Here is a 22368-nt window from a genome sequence, read left to right as displayed (position 1 = left end):
TAAAAATATCTCACTTTACGATAATCTTTTCAGCTCTACTATTTCAGTGACCCTTTCCTTCTTTCTTTTCTAGCCCATGGCCAGAGCTCATCTTACATAAGATTTTCTTTCAAACAGCAACCACAAGGTATAAAAATAATCATGGCAGCAAGAAGAATAATGATGATTATGATGATGATAATAGCGATAATGGGTGTGATAGATAGCATCCCCATGCCCACATCTATGGATCACAGTTTCTCAAACGTCCACACCACCACCACCACCCACGCCCGCCACGGCCACCTCCTGCACGGGATGTTGGGTGACCTAGAGTCATATGTGTTTGATGATGTGGTAGAGTTCTTGTTCCAGCAGCTAGGAGAGGAGCTGCCCCAAGCCAGGTGAGTGTGGGAGAGTGTTAGAAGTGGAAGTAGTACTATTGGTGAAAGTGGATACACTAATGATAACGAGACCAGTACATTACCATTTTATGCAGTAACACACACCAAACACAGTATAACACCTTCCTCTCGCTTCCTATCAGGAGAAGCCACTACGACAGTGGAGACTACTACCCCCTGCCGTCAGAATATTCCAAGCGCAGGGACACGGACCAGTCTTGTATAGCCATCACGGGATATATAGACAGCAGCATCATCTGCCTAAACATATTCACCGCTCTGTCCGTCGCTGGTCTGGCTCTCCTAATGCAGTTCCTCTTCTATGCGTGTGTGTCTAACCTCTGTCCAGATGTTAAAAGTCAAATAACTATAAACAGTAATGGTACGAGTGGTACAAGCGGCGGTGGTAACGTACCTAACATCAGTAATGTCATCACTATCGACACTTCTAACACTGTTTCAGTGCAGCAGAATGACGATTTTGACATTTCTTTTCCTCCTATTCGTTTTAGGAACAGGGATGATTTAGTTCAGGAAAATGGGGAAAGGAGTAACCTGGACGTGGATGCAAATCTGGATGAGGATGGCAACAGTAATGACGATCTTCGTGCTACAGAAGCTAAGAAGAATGAACAAAGTAGAAAAGGAAACAGTAGATTTAAGCTGACTATAAATGGTGAAGACCAAGAGGATGAGAATGGTGACGGAATATACACGTATGAACGAAGAGAAGTACTGCGGAAACAAACGCAGGAACAGAATAAGAAAGAAACAAATACGGAAACACTAGACCAATATGACATGCAAAAGCCTAAAGACAAGGAAGGAGGAAGGAGCTTCACTATGCATATCTCGCATGACACTTTCATAGGAAGGCTCTTGTCATGGGGTAACTGGAGTCTCTCCTTGCCTTCCCTGCGATACAACACAAACCTCTGTCCAATGTTGGCTCGCTATGTCCAACGCTAAGAGGCTCCATGTAGTGAAAGACAATGCGCAATTGGTTTGCTCTAGAAATAATTAAAACCACTAATATACATAGCTTGTTACAGTCAAACTTCTCATAATATGTAGGTAGGAAAACCTATTTTCGTTAGTCTAAAAAATAATTGTATACGTGTCATGAAGTGTGTAGCATTAATTACAAGTAACTGACTGAAGCTCATATTTACTTATTTTGAAATACAGACAAAACCTGTTTTGTATTTCCACCAAAACTTTCATTGAATTTTAAGGTACCGAATTATTCAAATAAAATGCCTTATCTTATACTCAAATAATAGTTTACATATTAATGAAATATATTTCCTACATATTTCAAAACAAGACAAGAGAGAGCTTCAGTCAGTGGTGGTATTATCGTGCTTTGGTCTGCATTCTATACACTAGTTCCATCTTTTCTTCTTTTATTCTCTATCAGTCATATTCGTAAACTTCAAAATCATGGACGATGTGACTATCCAATATACAGCAAGAGAGAGAGAGAGAGAGAGAGAGAGAGAGATGGAAGGTAAGGGGGCACACCAGCAGCAGAAGTAGTATCATAATTATAACAAGATAATAATCTGGCAACAAGTAACAAGACAACAGAACAAGATAAAACTCACTCACGCACATATGTCTTGTCAGATCCTCCACCATCAGCAGTAATGAGGGACACAAACACGCAACACAGACACTGCTAGGTAACGCGTTCCACACGTGTATTCCATCCGCCGTAGTATGGTGTGGGAGTCTGTCAAGTACAATACCTGTTGTTAGCCTGAATGATAAGCTAGACAGAAGGAAGTGGACGACAAAATTATACAGATGAAAATATGTGCCGTGTTTTTTAGAAAAGTTAGAACAGTTGTTACGTTAGGTTAGGCTATGAAATGAGTGGTTAGGTAAAGTTTAAGCAAGGCTGAGTCGCTTTAGGTGTCGTAAAGTAAGATTATGTACTGACTTTAGTGAGGTTAGACTGGAATTAGTTAAGATAAAAATAAGACAAGAGGATGAATGTTTACATATGGTGGTTAAGCCAAAAAAAAAAAAAAAAAGAAATAACATCGTATATAAAGCTGTAAAAGAAGAATAGGTTACAAATACAATACAATTATGTTCTTCTATAAGTCAGTAGAGTATATTTGAAGGAAGCAGAAAGATGAAAATACATGCTGCAAAACACATTATTCGCTGGATAAACTTAAATATAATATTCAGAGCTTTCATAAGAATAAAAATATACAATACCTCATGAAACTTTTACTTACATCTTAAAGAATGAAAACGATCAAAGATGTCATTCCCAGAAGAAACTGCAACTTTGAACAACGGTCATCTCTTGTCACCATCCTTGTCAATAACTCCATATTGCGTCTCTACTTATAAATAAATAAATAAAAAAATAAATACAACAAATATTACACATCATCTATTAATTTGTAAAGTGTGTGTGTGTGTGTGTGTGTGTGTGTGTGTGTGTGTGTGTGTGTGTGTGTGTGTGTGTGTGTGTGTGTGTAAGAAGACTAGTCATGAACAGCAAAAAATATAACTCAAGCAAATGAATGGATGAAATCTCAATAAACTTGCCTTTCCCTAATAAAAAATTAAAAAATCATAATGAATACAGAGAAGTTGCCTATTCCTTCCCTCCCACACAACACTGGTGGCCTAATTCCCAGTTCGTATACAGTGGTACATTAGAATCACTCTTAAACCAACAATCATACATACCATCTAAAACAACACTACTAGCACAAGCTCATATTTTGTTAAATCATACCTAAAAGGTAAACTTGAAATTGTCCTTTTTTTTCATTAGTTCCCCCTTTTTACTTACTGCTTTCCTATTTAAATTGCGCGTGATTTCATTAACATATTGTATATTTCTTTATTAGAATCGTACGGATGAAAAGATTTTCGGGGTAACTATTGAAAAAGGTGGATAAAAACATAATAATGATGATAATAGTAATAATAATAATAATAATAATAATAATAATAATAATAATAATAATAATAATAATAATAATAATAATAATAATAATAATGACTCACCTGATCAAATTGAGATTCAACTTGACATGAACCAGTACTACTGTAGTATCCGCAGGACTTCGTTTCTGGGAAGAACAGAAGCAGAGGTCGCTGGCAAAACACTGAGTTCTTTTATTAGATGATCCTGAGTCTTGTACATAGTCAAAATCTTCATCTTCCTCTTCCCTTTCGCTGCGTCACGATGATTTCTTTTTCTTTTCTTTATTTTCTTTTCTTTTCTTTGTTAATCTCTGCTTTGCATTTTGTCTACTCTGTATTTTGTTTTACCCCGAAGTGTTTATCTCACAGAAGTAGGGGTGTGGAGTCAAGAGTCAAGGAGATAACTGATAGTTTTTTGTCGAATTCAAAATCAGCACAATTATTTGCAACTCCTTTACTGTTTAAGTACTTGTGAAAATTACTTTGCTGCACTGCTAACCTACAAGTCAAGGGAGACATTAACTTATCTCATTAATCGTGAAGGAAATTATTTGAAAAAAAAATTCAAACTTTTTTTTGTGTGGACTGATTTCAAGTGACTTTATTTTATTTTTTTCCTATTTTAGTTGAAATAGAGAGTAACAAGTTAGAGATGAATCATAACTTTGAATTTCCTAAAGTTGGAACCAAAATAGAATTTTTAAAACTGACTCCATATCTCAGCACACAAAACAAAACAAAACACGCATTTTATAATTGTCGTATAAATTATAGTTTCTTTTCTTCTCTATCAGTTCTTGTTATCGCGAGTGGCAGGAAGACAGGCAACACGAGTCAATAAGCTAGTTGCTACATTTCGCCGCACGCATCATGACTACGGTCAGGCTCAGCTTGTTGCCACCTGTTGTCTGCCGCTGTTAATCGAAGGCTCCTGAACAGTAAAGCAACACACTCGCTGCTGCTTGGTGGAATCAAAATTTGAGATAGCCTTATTCTAATCCCAGTTTGATCGACACGGTTCTCTCACGGTACATGTATCCCAGAGGCCAGAGCAGAAGTGCCCTCAACATACTGACGGAAATTCTCAAATCACGTCATCGCAATAATGCCAAAAGGGCAAAACGATAAAATACATAAAAAAGAAGTTATATTCAGTACTCACCAACTGCTGCATGTTACAGAGTTGTCCCCGTCATGCCAGCCTGCTAACCCACCTCTGGCCAGCAGTGTACTCATACCCCTGCAGTGGTTAGCTCCCCAACACCCACTCCTCAGTGATACGCTAGGCTGATGCACCTTCGCGAAAAATACAAGTCTTGCCATATCAGTTGTTCACCACACCACACCACAGCCACAATACCAACTGTTAGGGATAAAAATTTAGATCATTACCCAACTGTTCTCTTAAACCACCGTTACCGCCTATCTGCCACACAGCACACCAGCTGTCACCACACGCCACATAAGCCACACCAGCTGTCCCACTCAGCTAACACTAAAATATTCCTTCCCACACCATTTTTCCGGCAACACATTCCTTCACTAACACTAAAAGAATTACGCAACAGAATAAGCAGCTCGGCAACAAAACGCCGCCATGTCACGATAAAAATGTCATCTTTGTCCTTCCTTACCCTCAAGTTCTTAGTTTCCTTGCTTATATCTTAGCCACACCTGACCCTACGCAGTCTTATGATATCAGAGACGTCCCAAGACATTGCGAAGACCACATGAGGCTCAGTAAGTGGAGAATATCAAAATGGCGGTAAACTTTCCACGAAACAGTTCACATCACCCTTCGCTTACATAATTCCGGGTTTTTTTGTTTGTTTTTTTTACTTTACCACTTATTTGTTCGCCGTGCCCTTTGCTACAGTATCACGGTAACACAGCAAGTCTCAGAACGTTATAAACACTAAAGGGGAAAGCATACTTCACTCGCAAAATAAAAAAATAAAGGATGCTTACATTTCTCCCACGTTTACAGTCAGCCGGTCACTTGCCGCGCCGCCTAACAAGAATTCAAATTTTCATTTTTCAATCTCATCTGAAGGATCCTCTTATCTTATTAATTTATTTTATTTTTTTCACATGACTATTTATGTTCATTATGTTATTCCTTCAGTGGATGTTATTCAATTTCATCTACCTAAGTTAATTATTTATACCAATATTTCTGACATTTCTAATTGATTTAGTGTCTAAGTGACTTTATTATCTAATGTCACTTACGGCACTGTCTTTTATTTTATTTTTTTATTCGATTAATTATTTCAGTGGCTATTATCTGATTTAATTCATTTATGTGTATTTTTACATAGCTTATTCATTCTCATTGATTCAATAATGCCTCTTTATGTGTTTTTTTATTGTGATTTTATAATTTCACTCTTATGTGGATATTTTGAGAGAGAGAGAGAGAGAGAGAGAGAGACGCAATTCAAGCTCAAAACCTTCAGAATAAATAGTGAATACAAAAACTACCATTTCACTTGCATCTTACTTATGTTCTTTCCTTTTTCTTTTGAGAGAGAGAGAGAGAGAGAGAGAGAGAGAGAGAGAGAGAGCGCGTGGGAGTCATGTGGAGTGAGAGGGAGGCAGGGAGAGAAAGAGAGAGGGAGGGAGAGGGGGAGGGGGAGCCAAATCCGCCATATTGATTTCCTTAGACGTGCATTCGACTCTCGGGAATGAACACTGAAAATGAGCGATGAGGAACGGGATATCGACATTGAGAGCGACGTGAGTGTGAGGACATGACCTAATCTGTCCACCTGCGAGCCAAACACCGCCAAATTGTAGGAGAAAGTAGAGTTTTGAAGGGAAAATTGGGAAGCGTGTCAACCAACCCTGAATGTAAACAAACGAGGTGGTGGTGGTGGTGGTCTTGTGTTTCTTGTGTTTACTGTTGTATTCCTTGTGTTGTATTATTGTTTTTAGGGGTGAGGTGGTAGAAATGCGTCCTTAGCGTTCATATTGAGGCGTTTCTTTCCACTTATATCTGACATAAGCTAGGAAATAAACGGAGGTGGTGATGGTGGTGGTCATGTGTGTTTTTAATGTATACGTGTTGGCTCTCTCTCTCTCTCTCTCTCTCTCTCTCTCTCTCTCTCTCTTTACAATATTTAGTTACTTTACAATACAAACGCGTCTGTGGGTGGCTCCTACTTGTATTCTTAGTATTTGATAAGATTTGTGAAGATTTTGTCATGTTCGGAATATCTTTAGGCAAATTCGTGGTTATTCCTTTTTTTAATGGGTTGGTGTCAGAGGGAGAGGAATGTCTGTCTTTCTTCCTTGTGTTACTTCCTGGTAGTTAATTGGTAGGCGCTCCTGGGGGTAATGGTTAGGTTAGGTTAGCGTGATTGATGTATGTTACTCTGATTAGGTATTGCAGTAAAGTGTTAGGTTGGGTAAGGTGAGGTTAGGTTAGGTTAGGTAACGTTAGATATAGAGATGTGTATAATGTTAGGTTGGGTTGGGTAAGGTTAGATTTAGAGATGTATATAATGGTGTTAAGTTAGATTTGTGGGTTAAATCATGATGGTTAGGATAAGTTTAAGGCAATACATACAAACACATACCAATATATTCAATAAAAAGAACTAAAAGACATACACACTTATGGCAATACACCCCAAAAACACCTAAACACACAAAAAACACTAAAAATACCCATTAAAAGAACCAAGAAAAGCATACAAAAGACACATTTACACTCATAACACATTCCAAACACGCACCACCATCACCATCACACCGCCACTGACCCACACACCTCTCAACAGGATGATGAGTCTCTGGGAACAGCACGAGGAGACTTCCAGTTCGCGTCACAGGCTGAGAAGCGCGCCCACCACAATGCACTGGAGAGGAAGCGACGGGACCACATCAAAGATTCTTTCTGCTCCTTGCGGGATTCAGTTCCATCCTTGCAGGGGGAGAAAGTGAGTGTAAGAGGAGGAGGAGAGATGTTGGTCAATGTATGTAACCTAGTAATCTTAAGGATCAGGTGCAGAAGAGTTAAGAATGAAGTAGAAGAGGTGAATGAATGTAACCTTGTAATCTTAAGCCCATCACTACCAGGATGTGTTTTCATATTTATTCTGCTTACTGTTCAGTGATTTCAAACAGCCCCAGAAACTTGTGTGGGGAGAATAGTGAAGACTCTGGCCATTAATCTTCTGACCTCCATAGACCTTTCCTAATGTCAAAATCATCTAATCGTACCCAAAACCTGTAGTAAAAAATGCATCCCAGTACTGAAGGAGTTAAGGTTGAGTTACAGAGTAGTTAAGAGTGAAGGAGGAGGAGAAGTGATGGGTGAAAGAATGTGAGCTAGTTAATAGTGAATGGAGGAGAAAGAGAAGTTAAAGTGTAATGTACAAGCTGTTTATTTTTAACTATTAGAGATTTAGGTAGAGAAGAAGAATTAATGGTAAATGGAGGAGAGGAGTTAATGGGTGAATGCATGTAATCTCTTAATTTTAAGGTAATAGAGATTGAGATACAGAAGGTGGAGTTAGGAGGTTAAGGATGAAGGTATTAGAGAAATTAGATAAGATACAAGGACTGGACATCATTTGAACTTGAATTAACCTAACCTAACCTCACTCTCACAACTGCATGGATAAATAGAAAGAAATAGAATCGGTAAAGCAACAAATTGAACACACACACAAACTCACGAATGCAGACACTAACACGCATAGCCTCACTCATCTCTCCTCCACACAGGCAAGCCGAGCACAGATCCTGAAGAAGGCGGCAGACTATATTGAGTTTATGAGACGCAAGAACTCTGCACACCAGCAAGACATTGACGATCTTAAGAAGCAGAACAACCTCCTTGAAAACCAAAGTAAGAACAGTAGTAGTAGTAGTAGTAGTGGTATTAGTAGCAGTAGGGTTTTATTCTGGCCAAGGGTAAAAAAAAAATTATGTAAAAAAAGGCCCATTTAGATAAAGGTCCGACTGAGAGAGTTAGCCAAAAGAATGGTAGCAGTAGTTTTAGTAGTAAATGGTGGTGGTGGTGGTAGTGGTGTTTTTAAAGTTTCATATTAGCAATAGTTTTTCAGAGATAAGTTGAGGTGTTTTCTATAAGATTAGTAGTAGTTGCAGTAGTAGTAGTAGTAGTAGTAGTAGTAGTTGTAAGAATGTTTTACAAGTGCAATATGAGTAATAGTATTTAAAGTGTTTTTTTAAGTGTGTGAGAGAGAGAGAGAGAGAGAGAGAGAGAGAGAGAGAGAGAGAGAGAGAGAGAGAGAGAGGGAGGGAGGGAGGGGAAGGATAATTCATACCAAAATAAAATCACAATATCTCTCTCTCTCTCTCAAATTCTCTCTCTCTCTCTCTCTCTCTCTCTCTCTCACATACCTATCCACACCACTGACACAAACATTACACCCACCTCTAACATCATCTCCCTCTCTCTTTCTAGTTCGCTCACTGGAGAAGACCAAATACACAGGGAACTTTGCAGCCATGACTTCCAACAGTGCCCTCCTGACCTCCAAAGCTGGGTCACTGGGGGAGTTTGATGGGTCAGGCTCCGAGACCTCAGACTCCGAGGCGTCAAACAGTGTGTGCCGCAAGAAACTAAAGACCTAACCGAACTGGAGTCTTGTGTGTGGTGTGTGGTGTCACCTTGCCTGCCTGACCTCACTTGACAACCTCACCTCACTTGACCTGGCTTGTCTTGTTCTTGTTTGTTTTCTTGTTGAATTTCCTTCTTCTTTTTCTATTTTTCTTTCAATTTTCTCTTCTCTTACTTTTCCTAATGTAACTTCACCTATCCTAAACTTTCAACCTAACCTAATTAAACCAAACCAATTGAAACTCTCTCTCTCTCTCTCTCTCTCTCTCTCTCTCTCTCTCTCTCTCTCTCTCTCTCTCTCTCTCTCTCTCTCTCTCTCTCTCTCTGCCAGGAAAAACACAAGAGGACTTTTCAATACATGGGGGAAGCTTCACATTACAGGGACTCTCAAAGCATGGGAGAGTAATAGCATGGGAGGACCTGCTTAGCTTTCCCCAGTGTTGTGTGTGGGTGTTGGCAAAGGCAGGTGTTATTTTTTTTTTTTTTCATTGTGCGTTTGGGTTTTTATGTACAAATCACCTCTGCTGTTTGTTATGAATGCTGAGGGTTGAGTGAACGTGAGTAGTGGTGCCCTTCAGGGTATTTAGCCCTTGCTGTTTTTTTTTTTTTTTTTTTTTTTTGTCTTTTTCTTTCTTTCTTTTTATTTTATCTATTTTTTGGCTGCAGTTTTTATTTTTATTTTATTTATTTATTTTTTTTTTTTGTGTGTTTTTCTTGGGTTTTGTGGTCTCTCTCTCTCTCTCTCTCTCTCTCTCTCTCTCTCTCTCTCTCTCTCTCATATTTATTTTTTTCCATATTTATCATCTTTTTTCATTATTATTGTTATTACTTTATTTTTATTTTTTTTTATCCCTTTCTTCCTCCTTCCTTCCATTCCCTATCATAGAAAGTTGTAAATTAGTTCTTTGGGAAACACAATTTAAAATGCTGTAAAGCTCTCCATAGTGTTCATTGGTCCACGTTGAGCCAATCAGTAGAGGAAGGGAAGTCACCAATCACCATTCACCATTCATGTTTGCCTTCATCTGATTGGTTCCGGTCATGTCAATCAGATGTCGTACATTTTCCCTAATTATTGTATATACTTGATTTGTATTTTGGAAGTTTATTGCAATTTTTCGAAAGCCTGTATATTTTTTTTTTTTTTTTTTTTTTTTTTTTTTTGAAAACTTGTACTCTTAAAAGCAATTATTTTACATTTTTTTTCTTACTTGACATTTAAAATAAGGATGTGAAATAGTTACAGACAGTATGAAGCTGATAGAGTGTAAACATGTGTCTAATGGTGATGGTGATTGAGTAATGTAAACAACCATAAACAAAATAACAAAACAGGAAACAGTCGTGTGTGAACATTAATGAAGCAACAAACCTTGTCCCGTTTTCTTTAGTCCAACATTTCCTCATTATTCATTATTGTTTTATTTTTCCTCATTAATTTCACACACTTCCAGATAGATCTATATATTTCTGTACAGTATTAATGAACGCAAATAAATGATATTGATGTTTATGAAGTCTTACTTAGAAACCTTTTACTAATTGTTATAGTAGTAGTAGTGATTTCTGAAACTAAATTATGACGCGTGTTTTGAGGCACCAATGTGTAGCAGTAACGGGGATATAGATGCGCTATATCACTCGTACAAACTTATTGATGTGAATAAAAAGAAAAAAAAAAGTGTATAGGACCCAGGGAGAACTTAATTGGTCCTTAAAATGGTGAAGAACATGATTAGATGGAGGAGACTCATTAAAAACAGCGACCCAGCATAGAAACGGGATGAAAAACTTCAATATAGGACCCAATTAAACACTTTACTCTCTCAACCTACGACTATTTTCTAAGGCCACAGAGATGACTGGCCGGGTTCTAGAGGGGGTATTTCTTTTTAGTAACAAAGAATTCACCTTAATTTATTACTACAGCCATTAAAACACCCTGAAAAATTTCTTGTACCTTGAATGAGAGCCTTTACAAATAGTGGAAGTGCGTCGTGTGAGTGTTTTAGAATAGGAACACGTACCCATTAAGTACATGAGAAATATTACTCTCTTCACCAAACACACTTTAACTCATTATTTGTTTCGGAGTGCTTACAATTAACCAAAAGATTTAAAGGTACCAAGACCATAAAGTTTGTGAAGCAAGGAGGTGTGAACAAGAGAGGCCTCGCTAGTCAAAAGGACGGTACAATCTTACAGCTAGCATAACATAATCTAGAGAGAGAAAAATAAATAAATAAATAAAAAAAATATATATTACAGTAAAGTTTGTTTTGGTCCATAACACTTCCTACATTCAATTGTTTTTCATACTCTACCGTAGTTGGTTTCTGTTCACATTGTTAGTGAAAGCCTCGTTGTGCAAAAATTACTCGCAGTTCGGCTGCTCCTGAGAAGAACTGTGACCCGGGAGTGACTTGGCACGATACCAGCATGACCTGACCTCTTCCTTTGTTGCATGCATTATTTTACTACAATAATAAAGCACCATCCCCGTCTCTCTCTCTCTCTCTCTCTCTCTCTCTCTGGGTTTGAAAGGAGTCATCACGCACCTGGCAACATAACACGTCACACATTCACGTTTTGTCAGCTTTGATCATTCATCATCTCTAAATCCACAAAACACAATAAAGAATAATGGAATTGAAAAAACAATGCAATAATTAACTTACTTTGAAACCACAGACACGAGAAAATTAGAAGAAATAGAGATGATAATGATTACGTGTACTTTTAATTACTTTTTGTTTTATCGTTATTTCAACTTAACAAAAAAGAACACAGATGATTGAAAACAATATAACAGACTATAAAAATAAACTGAGTAAAAATCAATAAACAAGTTGTAGATAGAGGAATATAATAAACAAAGCGATATGAGATAAAGATAACGGGAAATAACAATGATGATAACTAAACAGAAAGCACATGGAATTCCAAATACAAAAATAATAACCACAAAAATATACTGAATAAAAAACAACAAAGAAACTCGAGAAGGAGAATCAAAATAAAAATCCTCCAATGAAATAGATTGTTTGGCGGTGCAGGAGTGAACGCTGAGTTTGGCGGGGGGGAGTGCCACGTCTGTCCACAGCTGTTTGACCCCCACGTGACCCCACCACACCCCCACCACACACCGGTACCACACCACCACACCTCCTCACCACCTGCCGCCACGACCTGACCCTGGGAAGCCGAGATGAGGCGTGTGGTAGCCAGAGTGGTCATTCCTGTGGTGCTTGTTGTGTGCATTCTGTTCTGTCTGCCGGGAGTATGTGGACACGGACACTCCCACGAGCACTCCCACGGGCACGGACACTCCCATGGACACGGACAGGAGGAACCACCGGCCTATAAATGGAGCAAGCAAGCCAACACACCGTACCAGGACAGTGAACAAGATGAAGTTACGGACACTCCTACCCCTATACCTTCTAAGGACAGTGTATGGGTGGAAGCGCTCGTGGCCACGCTAGGGATCAGCATAGCCCCGTATCTCATCCTCTTCTTCATCCCTGTCAGTAATGGAAAGGAACACGAGAAGAAGCTTAAAGTATTCCTGGCATTTACATCTGGTGGTTTACTGGGAGATGCATTCCTTCACCTCATTCCCCACGCTCTCATGGCTAAGGCTGATGGCTCGCACTCTCACTCACACTCTCACTCGCACTCTCACTCTGAAGGGGAAGGCCACGCTCACGATATGGGTATTGGTTTGTCTGTTCTCGGGGGAATAATTGCATTTTTAGTGGTTGAAAAGATTGTGAGGATTTTCAAGGTTGGGCATTCTCACTCCCACTCACACTCTCACTCTGATGCAAATGGTGAGGCGAGTAAGGATGATAAAGGGAAGAAGGGAGATAAGGATGGTGACAAGAAGAAGGGGGATAAGAAGAAAGGTGGTGGCAAGGCTGGGAACAAGAAGAGTGAGGGTAAGTGTTTTTTTTTTTTTTTCCTCTTTCTGTTCTATTATTTTTCATTTTGTTGCTTTCCTGTTTTCAGTTTTACAGTTTTTTGCGTGTTTTTGTTTCAGTTTTTCCTTTTTTTTAGTATTTCTGGCATATCTTTTTTTTTTTTTACGGTTGTCAGAATTATGTCACTGATAAATTTGCAGTTTCAACCAATACTACCCTCCCGGCCCCCCAAACCTATAAAACACCCCCATAAGGTAAACTAATCTAACAAACCGTGACTCCATAACCATTTGACATCACCCTTCTGGACCCTCGAGACCCTTCAACCAATACTTCCCCACACCAAAAAATAAATAAATGAATAAATAAAATTAAAAAAAGGAAAAGAAAAACATATTACACCCCCCACAAAAAAAGGAACTTCTAAACACTCCTATAGGGTAAACTAACCTAACCTAACCTAACACCACCCCCTTATTATTTGACATCCCCTCTTCTGGACCTTCACGTAATGCCCACCTCTAACCTACAGGACGCCACTATCGGATTTACTCGCCTAACCTAACCTAATCATGGCATCATTCCGAACCTTCCTTCACAAATTCTTAAAACCTTCCGCATTCCCCTCGTCAAAAAAAAAAAAAAACTTAAAATTTTCCCTCATACCCCATAGAAAAACCTTAAAATTTCCCCTCATACCACATAGCAGAACCTTTAAATTTCCCCATTCCCTATAGAAAAACCTAAAAATTTCCCCATTCCCCTCATCAAAAAGCCTGAAAGTTTTCCCTCATATCCCCATCAAACATCTTTAACATTTTCCCATCAACCCCATCAATAACTCGGAAAGTCTCCCCATTCCCTATTTCTTCAACAAACACCCTTAAACTTTCCCTATATCCCTATAAAAAAAACACAATTTCCCCATTCCCTATTCCTAACAAACACCCTTAAATATTCCCCATATGCACATCAAAACCCCTTAAAATCTTCCCATTCCTTATTCTCCCAATCAAAAAAGACTTAAAAATTCACCATAGTCCCATTAGAACCCCATTTTCTTTCCTCCCCAACAAACCTTTAAAAACTTCCCATATCTCCATCAAAACCCCTTAAAATCTTCCCATTCCCTATTCTCCCCATCAAAAAAGACTTAAAATTTCCCATAGCCCCATTAGAAGCCCATTTTTTCTTTCCTCCCCAACAAACCCTTAAAAACTTCCTATATCTCCATCAAAACCCCTTAAAATCTTCCCATTCCCTATTCTCCCCATCAAAATAAGACTTAAAATTTCCCATTAGCCCCATTGGAACCTTACAAAATCTCTCCATTCTCATTCCTTCCAATAAACCCCTTAGAATTCCCAATATTCCCACCAAAATCATTAAAACTTTCTTCTAAACCACCAACAAACTACCAAATTTTTCTCTTTATTCCAAAAACACATCAAATTTTTTTTAATGCCCTAAAAACACATCAGATTTCTCTTTAAACTTCAAAAACACATAAAATTTCTCTCGATACTCCAAAAACACATCAAATTTTTCTGAACCCTGAAAAACACGTCAAATTTCTCTTGATACTCCGAAAACACATTAAATTTATCTCGATATTCCAAAAACACATCAAATTTCTCTTGATACTCCAAAAACACATCAATTTCTCTCGATATTCCAAAAACACATCAAATTTCTCTCGATATTCCAAAAACACATAAAATTTCTCTCGATACTCCAAAAACACATAAAATTTCTCTCGATCCTCCAAAAACACATCAAATTTCTCTGAACCCTGAAAAACACGTCAAATTTCTCTCGATCCTCCAAAAACACATCAAATTTCTCTCGATACTCCGAAAACACATTAAATTTATCTCGATATTCCAAAAACACATCAAATTTCTCTTGATACTCCAAAAACACATCAAATTTCTCTGAACCCCGAAAAACACGTCAAATTTCTCTCGATACTCCCAAAACATATCAAATTTGGCTTTATATCCCCAGAAAACACATTATATTTCTCTTTATACCCCCCCCCAAAAAAAAAACATTAAATTTCTCTTTATACCCCCTAAAGAACACATCAAGTTTCTCTTTATACCCACTTCAAATTTCTCTTCAAACCCCAAAAAACACACCAAATTTCTTTCTACGTTCCAACAAACCCACAACACTAACCTCTATACCCCCAAAAACCCATCAAAACTGCCCTATTCCATCAAACACCCTTAAAAATTCCCTCCTTCCACCATAAACCTCACAAAAAGATGCATTCTTCTTCCACAATCCCCAACCAACACAAGCACAACTCACACTACTGCCTCTCCACACTTCCCTATTCCATCAAACTAGAGATGTACCGATGCATAGGTATCAGTATCGGAATCAGCGGTATCGGCCCATTTTTTGGGTATCGGTATCGGTATTGGCTTATTTTATGCCGATACTTCCGATACCTAAAAGGAATTTACTACTTAGTGATATATTCGATATAAGATATTGATGATACCAAATTAATATAATACGGCGTATTAAGTTTCCGTGGTGATTACCGTATGTCATAGAATACTGTTTTCTGTAGTAATAAGCCACAACCTCTAAATTGGACGTGTATGAAACGCATATAGGCTGAACTCCGGCATCCTGTCACACGGTCGGTCATGAGTCACCACGCATTCTCACTGTCTCAGTCAGACGCTGCTCCTCCACCCACACAAAGTTCACACAGGTGAAAAGCTTATGTTTTTAACTATAATCTAAGAATGTCAAACTTCAGATATTGAGAATCCAACAAAATGATTTGGTATATATATATATATATATATATATATATATATATATATATATATATATATATATATATATATATATATATATATATATATATATTAGGCATTTTGCATTATTGTAAATAACAAGATATTCTTATTTGATTTATAATTAACAGTGCTAGTGCTAGCCTTTTCCAAGATATCATACTGGAATAGGTGGAAGCTCGAATTATATATGTATATTAATTTTAATGCAAATTTAATTTTTGAGTTACCTGTGTTAACCTAAGGATGTAAAATTCCATAGCTAAGAAAGTAACGATTCTGTTTTGTAATCATGTGCATTGTGTATAATTTGTTGCATATTAATTATTTAAGATCATAGCAATACACTAGAAATTTAGAATAAACTAAACTTTTTCTATTTAATTGAAAAGATTAGGTGAAAGCTCATTTTTCTGAATTGGTCTACTAATGTGTAATGAATTAATATCAAAGGATGTCAGATTTAATTAAAGAGAAACATACACAACAAAATGAAATTCTTTTGCTAATATTTTGTGTCTGTTTTACAATTTTAATAATTTTGAAAATATTTTTGATCGCCAAAATATTGTCAATAAAATTAATAATGAAAATGCACAAGACCAAATGGTCGCTAAAGGAGCAAGAAGTAAGAATTTAAGATAACTGACAAGAATCAGAAGACTGAGAAGATATTCATTCCAATTTGCAAATGGCTTCAAAAAGCTTCTAGAATTGCTCCTATTTCCACAAACGTTCTCAGAAGGACTTACAGCATCCCCCAAAACAAAGCCTCCCATCTGAGAACGCTTGCCGTCCACCAACTCATCCTGGTGTCCAGTGCAGTGATCACTATAAGTAGTAGTATTGGTATCGGTGGTATCGGTATCGGCCCAATTAGGTGGTATCAGTATCGGTATCGGAATCAGCTAAAATTTTGGTATCGGTACATCTCTACATCAAACGCCCTTAAAAATGTCCTCCTTCCACCATAAACCTCACAAAAAGATGCATTCCTCTCCCACAATCCCCAACCAGCACAAGCACAACTCACACTGCTGCCTCCCCACACAGGGCAGATGAAAGTGGCAGGATACCTCAACTTAGCAGCCGACTTCACGCACAACTTGACAGACGGCTTGGCTATCGGCGCCTCCTTCCTGGCCGGCAAGAGTGTGGGAACTGTCACCACCCTCACCATCTTCTTGCACGAGATACCTCACGAGATTGGCGACTTTGCTATCTTGCTGCAGTCTGGGTGTAGTAGGAAGAAGGTGAGAGAGAGAGAGATAGGAGTGTGTGTGTGTTTGTTGAAAAGAGCAGAAAAATGAAAGAAAGATTAGTAAAAGGTGAATTATGAATATGTGAGAGAGAGAGAGAGAGAGTGTGTGTGTTTGTTGAATATTGTATTGTGAAAGAAGAGATTAGATTGCTTAAGAGAGAGCATTGAAAACTGAATAAGAAAATAAAATAAGCAAAAGATTAATTATGAATGTATAAGAGAGAGAGAGAGTGAGAGTGAGTGTTATTCATTACTTACCTCATTTATTCAGTCTTGTCTCTCCTTAAATGTTTCTCTTCCCTTCATCGCTCTCTTTTACACACAGGCGATGATGCTGCAACTGGTGACGGCTGTGGGTGCCTTCACTGGAACATGTATATCCCTGCTGGCTGAAGGAGCAGGTTAGTACACACACACACACACACACACACACACACACACACACACACACACACACATCCTTCACCTCTCCCACAAACACACATTTCACCTCACCAACCCTCTCACTCCCTCCCTCTCTCTCTCTCTCAGATGAATCAGCAGTGGCGTGGGTACTTCCCTTCACAGCTGGCGGGTTCATCTACATCGCCACTGTGTCTGTCATCCCTGAGCTGCTGGAGAACTCTGGGTTTTGGCAGTCGGTGGTGGAGGTGGTGGCCCTGCTAGCTGGTGTGATGCTCATGATGGCCATAGCTTACCTGGAGGAAACCACTGGCCATGAACACTGATTGGAGGTGCTGGGGTGTGTGTGAGGGTGTGTGGGTGATGTGAATGTATGAGTGGGTGACTGACTGGCTGGCTGACTAGCTGACTACATGATTGATTGAGTGACTGACTAGCTGACTGGGTTAATGATTAGGGGCTTGACTGAGTGACTGGTTGAATGATTGACTGGCTGACTGACTGAATGCCTTGATGGATACGTGTCTCTAGGTAACTTGTTGAATGATTTACTGACTGGCTGGCTGGCTAGTTGAGTGACTGGGTAACTGGGTATGTGGGTGACTAAATGACCCTTGTGACTGGTGGATGACTGGGTGACTGGTATGGTTTGTTAACTGAGTAATGGGGGAGTTAGACTGTAAAAGTGAAGGGTTGACTGACTGACTAATTAACTTGTATTGAGAGAGAGAGAGAGAGGCTGGTATTCTTAAACCCTTCTGCACTTCACCTTCACTATTTGAAAAGGCTTTATCTAAATTGACGGGAGTTTTTCAAGGTGTTTTTACAGTTTTAAAGGTAGAATGACAAAATTTCTACATTATTAACTGTAGAAACACTCTTGAAAACCCCGCTAATCATCTCTATGGCCTTGGAAAATAGTCGTGGTGTTAGAGCAAATAGTTTATGAATATGGACCAGAGAGAGAGAGAGAGAGAGAGAGAGTAAATTCATGATATTTTTTAGTTACATTTTTTTTTGTGTTGAGTTTATGAATTACCTTAAAACTAATTCACGTTTGTAATATTTTGTAGTTTTGCGTCATTTCAGGGTAGTAAAAATTATATCTATTGTTATTATTATTATTATTATTATTGTTATTATGTACATTTTCATTCATTTGTCTCTATTTTTCCATCTTCCATGTTTATATTTATCTTTTATCATCATATTACTATTATTCTTATTTTTATCATGTTTTTTTTTTTCATTCCTCAATTTATATTTTCTTATTTTCATCAATTTTTCCATCTAGTAACTTATATTTATCTCATTTTCTTGTTTTTTTTTGCTTTTATTTGCTTGGTTCACTTCACTTTTCACCAGTAGAAGGGTTAGACAGGGTTGTGTTCACCGTGTGTGTGTCTGTATGTCTGTGTGTGTGTGTGTGTCTGTGTGTGTGTGTGTGTGTGTGTGACTCAAGATCTGCAGTGGGAATTTTGGAATAGTGTCGCCCGTTTTTTGTTGCACACTCGCTTGTTTTCTTGATTCTGTTTTCTTTCACGTTCAGGCGAGAGAGAGAGAGAGAGAGAGAGAGTTGGTGAGGGGGTAATAGAAAGAATGGAGAGAAAATAGAAAGAATAAACAAAAGTAATAGAAGAAAAGGAGGAAAATAAAGGAGAGAGAGAAAAGAAGAAAAAGAGAGAAAAAAGAAAAAAAGGAAAAAACACTTCCTTCCTTTCCCTCTCCCTCTTTCTTTCTCTTTCTTTCCTTCTTTCTTTCTTTTGCTCAAATTACAAAACACTAATTGCAAGTTCACATAAACACATTTTTATGAGGAAGTGTGTGTGTGTGTGTGTGTGTGTGTGTGTGTGTGTGTGTGTGTGTCATTGTTATATGCACAGCACCTACTTAAAATGTGTGTGTGTGTGTGTGTGTGTGTGTGTGTGTGTGCTTTTCATGTACGTTTTTGGGAGGAAGGAGACTGGTGGAGAGAGAGAGAGAGAGAGAGAGAGAGAGAGAGAACATCCATTAGCTTTAAGAAAATCTACTTAGTTGGATGATAAATAGATAAAATTAAATATACAGATAAAGAGAGAGAGAGAGAGAGAGAGAGAGAGAGAGAGAGAGAGAGAGAGAGAGAGAGAATAACAAATGGAGAGAATAGATAGATAGATATGAAGATAATTATTTTTGTATTGTCTTTCTTTGTGTGTGTGTGTGTGTGTGTGTGTGTGTGTGTGTGTGTTCTGCCCTTCGTAAAACTAATATTAAAGAAAGAAAGAGAAATCAAAGGAAACAGATGAAGTTAACCAATTGAGAGAAGGAAAGAAAAGTAGAATGTGACTAAAATTATTAAACAAATTAAAAATAAAAATGAATATAATTAGATAAAAAAACTGAATTAATTTTAAGAAACTGATTTTTTTTAGTTTGAAAAAGTGTATTAATTTGTATTTAAGAATTAATGATTGAAAGAAATGTAAGAAAAATGGTGCTGAATGTGTGAGAGAGAGAGAGAGAGAGAATTTTCAAGCACAATACTCAAATGATAACAAACAAGTAAACAAAAACAACAGCCAAATAAATAATACAGGGACCAAACACAAATTAAAAGAAAAAAAACAAACAAAAAGAAAACAAAAAACTAAGAAATATTAAAAAAAACAAGTTTATCTTTTTATTTTCCTTGCTTTCCTGTTTTATTTATTTTTTTTTTTTTCCTTGTTTTGCATTACCTTGAAAAATAAAAAAAATTGAAGTGTTTTGTGGCAGATGTGTGAATGAGAGAGAGAGAGAGAGAGATGATAAACAATAGAGAAACAAAACATACGGCAAAACTTGGATATAAGGAACAATTTTGATCACTTGTATATTCAACAACTCTATCTCTGTCCATCATTGCAAGGTTTGTCCAATTAAAAAGCTCAATTATTCACTCAGACACACACAAGTTCACTCAGGTCTTTCATTAAACCCTTCAGTGTTATGACGCATTTTCATAATCATTCTAGTTACTATATTTGGTGACTATACAGCTCTAGAAACTTAACGTGGGGCTTAAAATAGTGAAGACCCTGGCCATTAATCTTTTGACGTCCATAGACCCTTCGGAATGTCAGTAAAATTGTCAAATCACACCCAATCCGAAGGTAAAAATGCATCCAAGTACTGAAGGAGTTAATCTGTTGCATTTAGGTTTCTGTTTGTCATCCTTTGTTCTCTCACCAATACTGTTTTCCAAGCCTACAGAGATGATCAGGCTGGTTATAAATGGCTGTTTTTTTCCCCTTGGTATTTAAGATTCTAGTTCAGGGATTCTCAACCTGGGGATCTGCAAACTCCCAGTGGTTCATAAGATTCCCCTGGGTACTTAGGTGGCTGATTTAATAATATTCTTTGTAGCACCATTGCATATTGAGTCAGTGTCGGTTACTAATTAACATTCTGCTCGATGTTAGATTATTGGGGGTTCAGGTAGATGGTCTTATAACTCAGGGTTCTTATAGAGAGAAAGGTTGAGAACACCTGATCTCGTTAGACTATTGCTGAAGTCATGAAAATGTCCTTAAAAATGCTAATGATTTCCACTGGAGCCTCTTAAATTATCACATGTATCTTGAAACCCAAAAACTTCTTGTACTGCCCATTAGACCATAGAATCATCAAAACACACTTTAAAAACCCCAATAACTTCCACTACTGCCCATTAAATCCTTACTGAAACTGAAAATATCCTCAAAAACCCAAATAACTTCCACTACAGCCGATTAAACTAAAGAATCCTAAAAACGCCCTTTAAAACCGACACAACTTCCACTACTGTTTATTAAATTATGACTGGAACCATGAAAACACCCTTAAAAACCCCCCAACAACTTCCACAATAGGCCATTAAACAATAGAACCATGAGAAAACACCCTTACAAAATAACTAAACAAAAATTAAAACAGATAAAAGAAAAAGCAAATAGAAAATAAAACTGCAATAGAAAAAGAGAGAGAGAGAGAAGAGAGGGCCATCACAAACACTATCTCTTGTTCCCTATATCCAAGACTTGCTGTTATGGTAAATTTGATGTAATTTTATGAAGTGTTAATTTAAATCATCCTGTACCCAGCCAAGGGGGTTAGTGGTAGTGGTGTATATAATTGTTAGCAAGTGTCAGGCGAGAACTAATGCGAAATCTGTATTTTTTGAAAGAAAGTTAGATATTAGTTGATATTTAGAGGTTTTAGTGTGTTGAGAAAGAAAGAGAGAGAATTATTGTGAGTGTGTGTGTGTGTGTTTTGATCAGGTACTCATTTTGTTATTGTCCATCTGTTTGTCTGTCTGTTTGTCTGTTTGTGTGGTTGAGGTTTTCATTTCTTTTATTTCCTTCCTTTTTTTTTTTAATTCTTGTATTTCATTATTTGGTTCTTCATAGCTTTGTATTTCTTTTTTTTTCTTTTTTTGTATTCTGTTACTCATTTTTTTTATTTATTTTCTTTCATTTCCATCTTCCAAACTCCATTTATTGCATTTTCTTCTCATTTTTCACCATTTTATTATTTTATTTAGCTATACTTTTTTCTCATTCTCTTTTCTCTCACTTATATTCCATCACATACCTCTTACCTCCTCAAATTATCATCTTTTTCTCTTTCCTTCATTCTGTCACTATTTTTCTTCTTTTCTAACTATATTTTTCTATCTTTCTCTCTTATTCCGTCATTCTCTCTTACCTCCTCAAATTATCATCTTTTTCTTTCTTTCCGTCATTCCATCATCATTTTTTTTCTAACTCTTTACTTCTTATTTCTCTTCCTCTCATTCTCCTTTTCTGTCTTATATTTCATCATTCCCTCATTTCTTTTCTTTCTACCTCTTCCAATTGTCTTCTTTCCTTCTCCTTTCCCTCATTCCATTACCTTCTTTTTTAACTCTACTTCTTGTTTATCTTGTTCTCTCATTCTCCTTTTCTTTCATATTCCATCATCATTCTTCTTTTCTAACTCTATACGTCTTATTTTCTTTCCTGTCTCATTCTTCTTTTCTCCCATATTCCTC

The 22368-nt window shown here is 37.4% G+C and overlaps 3 protein-coding genes and 1 long non-coding RNA gene across 5 annotated transcripts; 3 read left to right on the top strand and 1 right to left on the bottom strand.

Annotated features, from left to right (window-relative positions):
• Positions 1-123: 123 nt before the first annotated feature.
• Positions 124-2514, top strand: LOC123501051. The gene is made up of 2 exons (XM_045249633.1): positions 124-383; positions 527-2514. Exons 1-2 carry the CDS (start codon positions 142-144, stop codon positions 1350-1352), a joined length of 1068 nt encoding a protein of 355 aa, XP_045105568.1. The 5' UTR covers positions 124-141; the 3' UTR covers positions 1353-2514.
• LOC123501059 lies at positions 656-2872 on the bottom strand. Its single transcript, XR_006673547.1, has 3 exons — positions 2636-2872; positions 1995-2118; positions 656-724 (listed from the first exon to the last, which is right to left on the bottom strand). It is a non-coding gene; the product is annotated as an uncharacterized LOC123501059 (long non-coding RNA).
• Positions 2873-5971: 3099 nt separating this feature from the next.
• Positions 5972-9249, top strand: LOC123507521 (protein max-like). Of its 2 annotated transcripts, none has more exons than XM_045271982.1 (4): positions 5972-6080; positions 7127-7285; positions 8076-8199; positions 8779-9249. In XM_045271982.1, exons 1-4 carry the CDS (start codon positions 6042-6044, stop codon positions 8946-8948), a joined length of 492 nt encoding a protein of 163 aa, XP_045127917.1. In that variant the 5' UTR covers positions 5972-6041; the 3' UTR covers positions 8949-9249. The 2 variants fall into 2 exon arrangements, with proteins under 2 accessions (XP_045127917.1, XP_045120252.1); XM_045264317.1 differs by having other exon boundaries at positions 7127-7291.
• Positions 9250-11977: 2728 nt separating this feature from the next.
• On the top strand, positions 11978-21189 carry LOC123497979 (protein catecholamines up-like). The gene is made up of 4 exons (XM_045252665.1): positions 11978-12875; positions 16730-16929; positions 17263-17338; positions 17469-21189. The coding sequence occupies exons 1-4, from the start codon at positions 12143-12145 to the stop codon at positions 17663-17665; spliced, it is 1206 nt and encodes a 401-aa protein (XP_045108600.1). The 5' UTR covers positions 11978-12142; the 3' UTR covers positions 17666-21189.
• Positions 21190-22368: the final 1179 nt, after the last annotated feature.

This window comes from Portunus trituberculatus, chromosome 1 (genome assembly GCF_017591435.1).
Source record: "Portunus trituberculatus isolate SZX2019 chromosome 1, ASM1759143v1, whole genome shotgun sequence".
Lineage (NCBI taxonomy): Eukaryota > Metazoa > Arthropoda > Malacostraca > Decapoda > Portunidae > Portunus > Portunus trituberculatus.
This window is presented reverse-complemented; position numbering and strand designations above follow the sequence as displayed.

Excerpts from the sequence above, each read along its gene's own strand:
- LOC123507521 (XM_045264317.1), top strand. The coding sequence starts at position 6,042 with ATGAGCGATGAGGAACGGGATATCGACATTGAGAGCGAC. Across the intron at positions 6,081-7,126 it reads ATATCGACATTGAGAGCGAC|GATGATGAGTCTCTGGGAAC; the intron begins GTGAGTGTGAGG and ends ACCTCTCAACAG. Across the intron at positions 8,200-8,778 it reads CAACCTCCTTGAAAACCAAA|TTCGCTCACTGGAGAAGACC; the intron begins GTAAGAACAGTA and ends CTCTCTTTCTAG.
- LOC123497979 (XM_045252665.1), top strand. The coding sequence starts at position 12,143 with ATGAGGCGTGTGGTAGCCAGAGTGGTCATTCCTGTGGTGCTTGTTGTG. Across the intron at positions 12,876-16,729 it reads TGGGAACAAGAAGAGTGAGG|GGCAGATGAAAGTGGCAGGA; the intron begins GTAAGTGTTTTT and ends CTCCCCACACAG. Across the intron at positions 17,339-17,468 it reads CCTGCTGGCTGAAGGAGCAG|ATGAATCAGCAGTGGCGTGG; the intron begins GTTAGTACACAC and ends TCTCTCTCTCAG.
- LOC123501051 (XM_045249633.1), top strand. The coding sequence starts at position 142 with ATGGCAGCAAGAAGAATAATGATGATTATGATGATGATAATAGCGATA. Across the intron at positions 384-526 it reads GAGGAGCTGCCCCAAGCCAG|GAGAAGCCACTACGACAGTG; the intron begins GTGAGTGTGGGA and ends GCTTCCTATCAG.